At 43.4% G+C, this 12,679-nt stretch overlaps 1 protein-coding gene across 1 annotated transcript in view; it reads left to right on the top strand.

Moving 5' to 3' along the window:
- The window catches only part of spock1 (SPARC (osteonectin), cwcv and kazal like domains proteoglycan 1), a 91,541-nt gene extending 83,760 nt beyond the window's left edge, over positions 1-7,781 (top strand). Inside the window, exons 8-12 of the mRNA XM_070913020.1 lie at positions 3,933-4,052; positions 4,423-4,644; positions 5,154-5,216; positions 5,829-5,966; positions 7,585-7,781. Of these exons, the coding sequence (XP_070769121.1) occupies positions 3,933-4,052; positions 4,423-4,644; positions 5,154-5,216; positions 5,829-5,966; positions 7,585-7,781 (740 nt within the window). The remainder of the gene's footprint in view (positions 1-3,932; positions 4,053-4,422; positions 4,645-5,153; positions 5,217-5,828; positions 5,967-7,584) is intronic.
- Positions 7,782-12,679: the final 4,898 nt, after the last annotated feature.

Raw genomic sequence — 12,679 nt, 5'->3', positions numbered from 1 at the left:
TCACGTGTCCTGGAGTAGGAAATCAGTCAAACTACACAAAAATATAGCATAGTGAGCAAAGGCGACTGTAGTTTGAGTAGCCTTAGGAGTAAAAGCAACCTCGGCTCCAGCCATGGGATCCCAAAGTCAAACTTTGAGTGTAGTCCTGAGACACTTCAGATTTTCTACTGACAGCAGCAACATCACTTGTTGAGTCCCATGTCAAATCCAGTCCTGCCATGAAGGTTTATCTGTAATCTTTGTAACTGCCCGTGGAAGGGCTTTGATGTTGTTTGTGTGTCTGACATCTTTAAGCCTGCCTGACCTGCTGTGGCTCGGAAAGAGAGAGAGAGAGAGAGAGAGAGAGAGAGAGAGAGAGAGAAATGGTTAACAGGCCATTTTATCTCTGTTTGTTGTGTCCTTCAGCGCGTGAATGTTTTCAGCTCTGGCTTTCTGACTCATTGCCCAACAAAAGGACTCCTAACAGAGGCAGCAGCGTCGAGCCTGTCCGAAACAATCTGGGTCACACTGAGGGAGAGAGATAAGAGGGGTCCATCGAGACTCATTGTGGTGGTGCTAGTGCAAAGTCCAAGAGACTTGGGAGGAAAAGATGAAGAGAGTAGCGGAGTCTAAAGTGTAAAAAGTGAAGGAAGAGGGTGAGGGACAGAGAGGGAGTGGATATCAAAGGGAAAAACAGAAACACTTAAATCTTTGAACTCTATAGGTACAGGGGTGTCAAACTACGGCCCGCGGGCCGGAACCGGCCCGCAAGGAGGTTCTGTCAGGCCCGCAGGATGAATTTGAAAGTGAAAAAATCCATAAAAGACTTGGATTTGATTTTTTAAATTAAATGCTTTTCAAGAATTATCCGCTAGGGGCGCACTGTTTTGGTCAGAGTAGAAGACTCGCCGCATCACTGAGACAGACCAAACAGCAGATGGTATCAATGCGCCATCTGCTGTTTGGTACAACGTTGTTTCTACCCTGTTCTCTACCTGCCCGCTACACCCTCATTAGCCAAAATGTCATTATCAAAAAGAAGAAAAGTGGATACAGAGTGTAGAATTTTCCAAGAAAAATGGACCACGTCTTATTTATTTACGGAGATACACGGGAAACCTTTGTGCTTGGTGTGCTTGCAACAAGTGTCGGTACTTAAGGAATATAATATTCGGCGCCACTATGAGACTCTTCACGGCGAAAAATACAACAGCTTGCAAGGACAACTGAGAAGAGAGAAGATTAATGAATTGCTGGTGGGTAATAAATGATAAAAGTAAATTGCACGTTTCTCTAAAGAAATCTGAGGTGTTTCATGAAATGTTTTGTAAAAGAATAGTTCATTAAATATCAAGTTTTTCCTAATGTTCTTGTACTTCTTTACACTAAAACAAAGGAAAGACATGACATTTTTGTTATTTATAGCTGAGTATGCTACAATGTTAATGGTCCGGCCCACTTGACATCTTCCTAGGCCGTATGCGGCCCGCGATGTGAAATGAGTTTGACACCCCATAGGAGGATGTGTGAGGAGAGAAATGGGAAATGAAGCACTCAAAGCAATTTAGGTGAGAGAAAGAAATAGAAGAGCGGGGCATATTAAAGTGGACTTCTAATTCTAAGAGAAACTGAGTTAGGTACAGCTAAGTGGCTTCTATTGAATCTCAGAAAATTGACAGCAGAGAGAGAGAGATTAGAAATAAACAGGCAATAGAGGGAAATGAGCAAGAGGTCCTCAAAGGCATCAAAAGAATCACAAAAGCAGAGATTCAAATGGCAATGAGTGGGAGCAGAAAGGAAGACAATGAGGTGAAAACTTGGGTGTGGGGATGAAGAACGGTCAAATAAATGAACAGGCGGATAAAGCAAGCGCAATATGCTGCAGACTCCTCTTCTGCCAGAGGAGGAAGTCTAATTGAAGACAGATAATGTTTAGCTGTTGGTGTTTTGCTCTCTCTTTCTCTGCTCTAGACCGTGGAAATGAAGAGCACTCTGAAATGTTATCTGTCCTGAAGGGTTACATCACACACACACACACACACACACACACACACACACACACACAGACAGAGCACCTTGGGATGCCAGAGGTAATGTCACACGGATAGCCAGCCACATAAATGTTATTAGTCCTCTCCTCACCTCCAGTCTGTTACCTGGGGGCGTCCTCTGTTTTATAGCAGCTGCAATAATGACACAACCCCAAACTACAACTATAAAATATGTATGTGTGTTTGTGTGTGTATGCACGTGTTTGCATCCATGCTAGGATGCCGGACATGTTTTGGCAACAGAGTGACTCGACAAAAACAGAAACTCTTCCAATAGGTGGAAACATATCTAAGCCTATGAAAATACCCGCTTAAAAACTCCCACTGGCTCTGTGGCATGTTTATGTGTGTGTGTGTGTGTGTGTGTGTGTGTGTGTGTTGTGCTTGTGTGTGTGACATACTCGTGTGTGTGCAGTGCATGCGCCTCCTTTGATGTCATGCTGCAGACGTCTTTATCCACTGACAGCAAAGTGTGATCCAGGTCTTCACACAGGGACCAATCTGCTCTGTTATTAAAGTAAATACCTGTGTGTAGCTCAGTGTGTGTGTGTGTGTGTGTGTGTGTGTGTGTGTGTGTGACAGAGAGAGAGAGGGAGAGGGAGACTTTGGATGAGATTATCTTTCTCTCTGCCTGATGCGTCTATAGGATTCAGAGTATTTGTATATGAGTAACAATGGATTTTTCCTTCTTTGGGGATTTCTAATACTGTATCCAAGAATTAGAAGTAATTCTCAAGATAAAATCCTTATGATTTATATTCAGACATGAACACTCAAAACCTTTGCATGTTTCGCAGCAACCTGCCTCCATTCTGAAATAATAAGAGTGCCACAGGAATCTTAACAACCTCCTTCTGCATTTTCTATCTGCTGAGACAAAGCTGGAGCGTTGGGATTGGAAGGCTCAGTACGAGGTGGAGAATGGCTCTTGTCCTTCAGGCACATTTATCAAGCTCTCAAAAAAAACTGAATGGGAAAAACAATATGTCAATCACACACAGGAGGGAAAGAGAAAGGGAGACGGAGATTGACGGACAGAGACGCAGAGGGAGACAGGAAGAGGCAGAGATCTGCTTGAATTGCAGGCAGACCCTGTCAGTCCCACACGGCTGAAGGAACGAAGGATTTGATAGGCAGCAACGGAGGCTGGTTTATACTTTTAATCAGGGGAATCATTAAATATATTGTTCGGTTTGTGCTCTCTTTGGGTCGTACCTTGGAGAGCAGCATCAGCTTGCTTGACAGTATTGGATCAGCTTTGTTTTTAGTTGCGCAGAAGAGTGTGATCTTGCATAAAAACACAAACACACACACAGATCTATCTCCACTGTGGATAAAGTGCAAGTGGCCTCTCACTGCAAGACATCTGTTTAGTTTTTCCTTTGAGGGCAAGAGGACATTTTGGATTTCAAACACACCTTTGTCCATTGGTTGTGTGTGTGTGTGTGTGTGTGTGTGTGTGTGTGTGTGTGTGTGTGTGTGTGTGTGTGTGAGTGACAGTGAGTGCGTAGTTTCCCATGCGGATAAAAACCATTGAGTTGGGCAAGAACACTAACTGGTGAACCGATAGAGATGGCAGCAGATGAGGAAACTATGTGTTTACTGTATGTGTGTGTGTGCATGTCAGATTGGGTTCCTATGGTAACTGTCAAGAGATAGCAGCAGTTCAGTGCGTTATCACTCCGCTGTGTTTACTCAAGGAGAAGAGTTGGATGAGAAAAAGAAAAGAAAGGCCAAGAGGAAAAGTACACAGCAGAAATGAAATGAACGTTTGATAAGGAGCAATTGTTTTTCTTCTCTGATGACAGCAGTAGATTGACAGCTTCCCCTCTCTTCATTATTTTGTGTTTGTGTGTGTGTGTGTGTGTGTGTGTGTGTGTGTGTGTGTGTGTGTGTGTGTAGCCTGCACTGACACAGAGCTCCACAGTCTGGCTGCCAGACTGAAGGACTGGTTCGGAGTTCTCCACCTCGACGCCAACAGAGACCTCAAATCCTCTGACAGCTTTGACTCCACCACTGGACGTGAGTACAACCCTCCCCACACACACACACACACACACAGACACACACACACACAGGTTTTGCAATATGTACGTGTGCGTGTGTGTGTTGGTGTGTGCAGCCCTTTTCTCTTGAACAGCCACGCTTTTCAGTCCCCATGAGGGCTGGCGGTGATGTTGACAGCGACCCTGCTCTGTTCTCTGTAATGTCAACATGTCTGAACACATCTCAGCTCTGCCACCACACGCACTCACACACACTCAAATCTCAGCATGCTATTTGAAAAAAGATAAAAATGTAAGTGACTCGGACATGTTCTGCAGTTTCAAAAATGTTCACTTCAACAATTTCTTCATCTATTTTTTCCTTCTCTGTCTCTTTTCCCATCTAGACTTTGACACCAGCATCTTGCCCATCTGTAAGGACTCGCTGGGCTGGATGTTCAACAAACTAGACATGAACTTTGACCTCCTGCTGGACCAATCAGAGCTGAGTGCCATCTACCTGGACAAGTATGAGCTGTGCATGAAGCCCCTCTTCAACTCCTGTGACTCCTTCAAGGACGGCAAGCTGTCTAACAACGAGTGGTGTTACTGCTTCCAGAAGCCTGACGGTGAGGGGGGGGGGGTTGAATAAGAAACAGATCGCTGGAAACTGATGTAAGAATAATTAAAAGTTCACCTCAAGCAGGTATTCAGTCAGCATCGAAGTGAATAGAAACCAATAGATACCAATGGAGGTTTTGCGGATGACTCACTGGCTCAACACTGAACCAGCGTACTTCTTAACACTGTTTTTCTATGCAATAAAGATTTTTATAGACATTTTAGTGCATTTATTTTCAGTTTCACCTCAAATGAATTAGTAACATAATATGATAAATTCATATTGGGGTCTTGTATAGCGATTCACCACCATGTCCCCAGATATACTCTTGACGTAGCATACCACCAACGAGTGATGGGTGACCAATATAAGAATATAAGATGTTAGAGTAGCGTAAGCAGTTGGAATAACTATTGATTAAATGGTAAGACAGAGAAAGAACCAGTTCAATTTTGTTGGTAAAAAGACAAAACAAGCTCTATTAATTGAAGTACTTTGTATGTTCTCTGGTTGTAGGACTTCCTTGCCAAACTGAGAAGAGCAGGATCCAGAATCAGAGTCGAAGGAAGAGCCTCATAGGTCAGTCTGGATGATTGACAGCTGTCTAAGAAACCAACATAGCCACCTTTAATGCTAACAAACACACACACTAGCAAGTATCTTTTAGTAGTTTCAAGCAGACAAAATAAATCAGTGCCATTAAACACAAACACACACACTATAAAGCACATCCTGACATTTTGTACTCATGTCATCTGTCCCCACCGGGCAAATCGCTCAGCGTTCCAGCTCACAACAAAACAGCTTGAAAAATGAACTTGGACTGGGTCAAATGAAGGTAACGGAGCTAGGTGTGTGTTTGTGTGTGTGTGTGTGTGTGTGTTATTGAAAGTGACTGCTTCCCTTTAAGCAGGATGTATGGTTGTTGTCCTGCAACCTTCACAGCAGTAATTGATTGTTGATCTCCCTCTGTGAATACACAAGAACTTTGCTCACAACTTCAGGACATTCAACCTCTGCTGAGGACGCATCAGATTCTACCCTCTATTTTTGTCAATTTAATGTTCTCAACCCTCTCGCTGTTTACTTACTTTCTCTAACCTCTCTAACCTTCTTTTCCTTTTCCCCGTCTTTCCTGTCACCCTCCATCCTCTCCTCTTTGACTTTCCTCCTTCCTCTCTCCATCTTTAGGCTCTTATATACCTCGTTGCACTGAGGAGGGCTACTTCAAACCAACCCAGTGTCACGGCAGCACCGGCCAGTGTTGGTGTGTGGACAAATATGGCAACGAGATCGCTGGCTCCAGAAAACAAGGCAACCCCAACTGCGGTAAGACCACAAGACACACACACCCACATACTCAGAGCCAAACAATGGTTTTGGTTGTGTTTGCCCTTATTGGCTCCCATTTGTCTTGCTGTCTTCCAGAGTCAGTGCTTTGATCCAGGTGGACTGCTGTACATCTGTCTTTGTAATCTGGTGCTGATACACACAAGAGAGACTGCAGAGCTTCTCTTTAAAACACAACGTACCACTGACACGCGAAGAGCACCACATTTCCAACTTTGTTCTATTTCTTTGCTCAGTTTCTCTCCCTGTCTCTCTTTATCTTTACCGGTATCTACGCATCAGTGATCATTTAGGAAATAGATAACATTAGGCATGCCTCTGGAGCCAGTCTGGCTGCTTTACTATCAGTCACATGCCTGATTCTATCTGCTTCTGATATTCTGCTCATGTAGCTTTGATAAAACACCAGCGCCTTGCAAGTCAAGTAGGAAAATCCGTCACGCTTGTCAGCAGAGAGCAGTTTCAAAAGATTTGTTATCAACATGAATTTGGAGCCGTGGCTGCGTTGCACCTTTTTGGAAGAGAATAAACACTTGAACTGCTGGCTGATGTTGGCATCCAAGAAGAGGCATTTAGACAAAGAATATATATATATAATTAAGTGCTTTGATATGTCAAAGTCATAGCTAACAAGCCAGCAGTGGAAATTCAAAGGGAATGGTCAAAAAGCCAATAGAAGCACTTTGCTGCAAATCAATGGCCGAGGGATTTCACTGTGGAAAAAAAAGAACAATAATAAGCAAGAAAGAATCCAGGCAGACATACTGATTACCAATCACAGCCAACTCACAGTCACAGATTACGGCTCACTCGAATGCCAGTGTAGTCCAAAGCCAGTAATTGCAGCTCCCAATATTGATGAGGTGTCTCTACAGCCACCACACACATACACACACACACACACTCACTGACAGCAGCAGTCCTTTGTTTTCCGGTCTAACAAGCTCATCTAACTCTGACTGAGTGGCCTCAGGCTGGAGCAGTCTGGACTTCTCCCATTCGGCCTTGCATAGAACAAACAGGTAGCAATGCAGCAGCTCTCCGCTCGATAGCCTGAACACAAGGACACCAAACTGATTTTAACACCGTAAGTGCCTCTCAACAAGAGTACACTTATACCCAGGTGTAACTGGGCTATTGTGAACTGAACCCAGAAGGATTTTAAGGTCCCAATTTCACAAAATGCTGGAGGCAGCAGCTGAGATAATGACTCCTGTTCGCACTGTAGCTACACAGGATTCAACGTCAGTGCCAAAAAACTTTGTTTAACATCAAAGTGTTTGTAGGTTTAACTTGACATAGCTGAACTCAAACTAACAACACTGAGCCTGGCTAGTTAAGCAACCCCTTGACTCTGTGTTGTGTTGTGTCGAGAGGAGGAATGATGGACAGGAAGCTTGAGTCTACTTCCTCTTCTTCATTTATTGTTTAGAGAGGAACAGAGTACTGAGTTAAACAACCTACCTATGGAGTGTCGGTGACCATGACTATTGGATATATGGCAGGTTGAATCACACACTATACAGACTCTGTTGCTCAGGGATCTTTCTGTGCTTCTAACCTGTCTGTTTGTCTGTGTTTGTGCATCTCCCTACAGAAGAGGACCAGGAGACATCGGGCGATTTTGGCAGCGGCGGCGCAGTCATTCTCCTTGACGACCAGGAGGAGGAGCCATCACAGAGTGGGCGAAGCCGGCAGAAGAAGAGACGGGGCCGGATTCACCCCCGAGGGGCCATCGAGGACGACGAGGACGAGGAAGATGATAAGGAGGATGAGATCGGCTACATTTGGTAGCTCCGCTCCATTTTGTTCTGCCATCAGCCGACCAGGAAACTCCGTTAACTCAGCACAGATCTGAAGCCATTCCAATGTCTCCTCCTCCTCCAGTTACTTTGGCAGCAGTCCATCTTTTTGCTCCTGAACTTGCTCTTGTAATCCCTGTCCCTTATCTATACCTCTCTCTTCAGTGAACCTCACCCAACCTCTTCTCTTCAAGTGTTTCGCTCTTTCCTCAGACAGAAAACAGAGAGCCTATTAGATTTCAACAACAAGTGTCAAGACCCTGTTAGAATTCTGCTCAAGTTGTCCACTTTCTGCTTCTTCCTTCCCCCAAACCTGCGATCTTTAACCTCTTCCAACATGGACCCACTTCTCTATTTTCTCTTATACTCCCTCCATCTCCTTCTCCCTCTCTCTTCTCTCTGTATGTCCATGTCAGAGCCTCTGGTCAGTCTGTGAGCCCAGATACATTAGCTGATGTACTGGATGTAAATATGTTTCCTCCAGGAAGGCCAGATTGTGGATTACCTTCCCTGTACTTCCATCAGCGGTTCATTCTCATGTTCTGTGTTCATCCGTCGGGCTCCTTCCAGTGTTCAAAGATGTTTCCACAACACGTTCCCCAGGCTCTGAGATGCTCCCTCTCTCTCTGTTATTTCATGGAGGATTGTAAATTATTTAATCGTTGATCTTGAATGTCCCAGAAAGCCCAGGAAGCAATGAGATTAATGATGTATTGTCGTTGTTGTTGCATGTTTCTCATCGTGTTTCTGTAAAAGAGAGATTTACCTGGCCAGGTCTAGCTCTATGCATCTCAAACAGAAAGTGATGCCTATTTGGCTGCTACAATACGTTGTTGCTATGTTGATGCTGTCTAGTGTCTTTTTGGTTCTTCTCCCAATCTCAGGAGGTAGGAAGTTGCATTGCAAAGCGATAGCAGTGTAGAAAAGTGAACTGCAATGCCTACAGTCCAAATCAGCCAGCTATTCTTTTACTAATTGGTCAGTAGGGCTGCTGAGGCTGTTTGACTGTGCATAGACACTAGAGGAAGAAGCTGCTCCTGAGCTGGGAGGACACATGAAGTCGGGCGAGCAGAGGAGAGGCTCTGTTCTGCCTCCCAACATTGGATATGTTCAGTGATTGAAAATTGAAATCTTCACCATGTCAACTAAGTGAATTTTTATTTGTAACTTTGAAAATTTAAGTAAAGTGGCACTTTGGGTGTCTTTTGAACCTTACAGGTCTGTGTCCATGTGTCTGTTGTTCTCCTTATGTACCATTTTCAGCACAAGCCTCACGTTTCATCTTATTTCACCAAATCATGATGGAATAAAAATACATCTCTTCCCTCACTGTGAAACCACAAACACATTTATGTGAGTTTCTCATGCTTTGTGGTTTTTATTTCTTCTGAAGCTTAGATTTCTCTGCAGTAGAGCAATCAAAGTCTTCCATCAATTCTGACCTTTTCCAACCTTGAGAAAGCAGACTCCCCTGTTAGAAGCAGGCATAAATGGCCGCAGCAGAAAATACTCTTATCACTTGCCTTTGAGAGAGCAGAGCCCCAAAGAACGTAAAAACATAATGAGTGTTTTTGTAATATCACTGGCTAATGGGACAGCTGACCCTACTGGCTTCAAACAGCCTGCTCAGCACTTTGAAAACACATTGTACCAACAATTGGAGGCTAAAAGGACAACCAAATCTTCTGGCTCGAAACTGCCTATTCAGCAGTTCACACACTGTCAGATCCAATAGACAATGGGCTTAACTATGTGCATCAAATTAAGCCAGAAGCTGTGGAGGTTGTATAATCACCCAATTCTGGGACCGTGGCTAGTACAGCGTCTTCTTCTGTCATCAGGCTACATGACGAAACCAAATGCAGTGTCTGCTGCTTTTTTGTTTTACTGTATCCACCATATTGCTTACCTTGCAGGAACTATGGGCCAAGTATGTTTCAGGCGTCTTCCTTTGTCTTTTTCCTTTCTTTTTTGAAAAACAAATTATGTGGGAACCCAGACTATCACACCTTAAGGGAAACGTTTGGGGAAATATGCTTATTGTCCTACCTAGAGTTAGATTGTTACCACTGTCATGCTTGTGTGGTAAATATGAAGCCACCTCCACCGACCAACTAGCTTAGCATAAAGCTTAGCTAAGTGATGTGGTGATAGGGGACCTTGAGGCACTGATTTGGCTCTATGTACTCTTTTAGATTTTCTTTCTTCCACCTCTTTTAACAAAACGTGTTCCCACAACATCTGTTTCCACAAAATCTCTAAAAAAAAAAAGGCACGATACCTGTAGCATGCCGCTAACCCTCACAGATGGCAGATCAGTGAAAGGATAATCAGATGTTGTACCCATAATTTCTGGAAGGTATCATGGGGCTAGAAATAAGCTGGATGTATTCCAATAATCAAAATCCCAAAGAATTCATGTTTTGATGGCACTTTATTTTTCCTCCTAACTTGTAACTGTAGCCACCACAAGACACATCTATTACACACCAGTGCTCACTTTCAACACACACACACACATTGTTTCTATTTCCTCCGCTCTCCCACTCGCTCTCCTGGAGTGAGTTCCATCTTCATCTCAGTAAGGGAGATGCGTGGCTGTGTTTTAGCCTCAGGGCACTCCGTTCTTCTGTTTCATTTCTTATTGGCTGCTTTTTTATTATCCACATATGGCTTCCCTGTCAGGTGGTTCCTCCCATCGGCCCGGGGTCTCCATGGAGACCGGTGATTGGCTTGATGACGTTTGCCATTTAATGTGAGATGTTATTGTTAGCTCTTAGTTATTAGTGTGCTATTAGAAGCCTGTTTGTCTTTTAGCTTTTATTTGGATCATTGATTAACCACCGTATCTAACCATATCTAACTTTGAGAATACACAGCAAAGTGCAGAACAGTGTGAGTCCATTTAAATTAGTATCCATCGGTCAGCCATGTGGTAATCTATGTTTCTTTTGTACATTTTTGAATGCCTTTAAAGAAACTCCTATTATAAAAAAGATTATGGTAATGTTTTTTTCTATACTTGGTATAGCTGTATTTATATTGATTTTAAGTCACGTGACTGATGAACAGTATGTGAGGAAACCAGAAACCTCAGACACCACCCTGATCAAATCACCAAATCTTAGACCTGCAAGAACTAATTATTTTTGGCCACTTGGAGGCATCAGAAATGAGCTGTAAACAACATTCACATATTGTCACCTTTTAAGTTGATAAGATGATTTTTATCATCATTATGAATAACAGTTGCTTATTTTCGCATCCAGCAGACACAGAGCAACATTATGCTTGGCCACCTGATGAATGTAAGTCCAATATTCACCCACCCTTTATCTCTTTTTGATATCCATCAATTTCTGAGGAAAATATCTGGTTCTGTAGCTGCTAAATGTTCCACTATGTTCATCAGCTAATTTTGTCTGTCTGTCTGTCGTTGGGTGCTGTGTATGTTTTTTTCGCTAAAAACAACTGCCTGCTGTGGCTGAAAACTAGAGTGGAGAGAGTGAAGCAAAACAGCAACAAAAGGTTGCGGGCCATAAAACCAAAACTATGAACTGAAAGATACTGAAATACTCGGTAGAGCTGAAGAGAACTGCGGCGTGACAGTGGGTTCATCAATACGAGTCATCTGATCCATTTTTAATAAAACAATATTGATTATAGCAGCTTTAAAATGAAATCTTCACTCACTCAAATCCATCTCCCATAATATAAAGCTTTAACTTGAACTGCATCTTAATACTGAGAAGTTTAGACCACTTCAATAAAAAAGACCAGGCTCTAAATGGAGTCCACTCACAGCTTCACTGTAACTGTCAGCCATGTGCCACGATTGCCACTTCAGCAGGTGAAAAGTCCAAGTGGCTCTCCAAAGTCTTGAGGGTCCAGAGTGCTGCTGGTTCTTCCAGGTAGTTTTCGTCCTAGCTGCGTGACCAAGGACCAATTTAGACCCGCAACCACGGGGGAGTGCAATTAACTGCCTGACAGAATAAAAATCCAGCAGTGCTCCAGAGCCCAAGGACCAGATTTGAGGATCACTGGTCTAAAGCCTGCCTATGTAATTGGCAGAGACATTGTAATAAGCAGGGATCATCTCTCCCTAATCTGTCACAGCCCACCACTTCCACTCACACACTCTTTCATGCTTGGCTGCCACTGCACCAGCCAGCTTGTGGAGCGTCTGAACGTATCAGACCCCCTCATGCCCCCCGGTGGAGGCTTCTTGGATCATTTGCTTCGATGTGGTAACCAACAACGCTATTCCAAATTTGCAAATTTAGAGAGAGATTATACCATTCTCGTTTAATACCCCACCAGTGAGGTCCCTCTGATGGCACTAAATTGCTGGGTGTAACCCTCCGCTAAATAAATTAAACAAGAAACAACTCATAAGCGGTTCCAGTGGCTTCACTCCTGGCAACAGTGATAAATTAAATTGGAACTTTCAGGTGAGCAGTCAGGCGAGACCGAACTACATTAAAAGGAGTGTCACATCACACTCACACCAATAAATGTATTTACCTATTTGGGTTTTCTAATTCATTTTTTTATCCTTATCTGATTGTTGCTACTGTATATTTCAAAGGCAACACTGCCTTGTCCTCCAGGGGCTCTGATGCTGTTGTCACTGTGTTTCTTCTTAAAACAAATCCATTATTTTTCATGTAACATAAATGTGACTTGAATTTCTAAACACAGTGTGACACCAGTGCCCTCTGGTGGTCTGACCCTGGCTTTATGTGGAGGACCAGTTCACACTGCAGCTGGTTACATGAGGTTTTGAATGAAAAATACTGCTCTGAGGAATGCCCTGGTAGCTTAGGGGTTTAAGGCACTGACCATATAATTGCAATGCCCCTGGTGTGAGTTTGGCTGTGGGTCTTTTTG

The sequence above is a fragment of the Enoplosus armatus genome, chromosome 10 (assembly GCF_043641665.1).
Source record: "Enoplosus armatus isolate fEnoArm2 chromosome 10, fEnoArm2.hap1, whole genome shotgun sequence".
Lineage (NCBI taxonomy): Eukaryota > Metazoa > Chordata > Actinopteri > Centrarchiformes > Enoplosidae > Enoplosus > Enoplosus armatus.
Note: the sequence above shows the minus strand (reverse complement) of the source record. Positions and strands in the feature narration are given on the sequence as shown.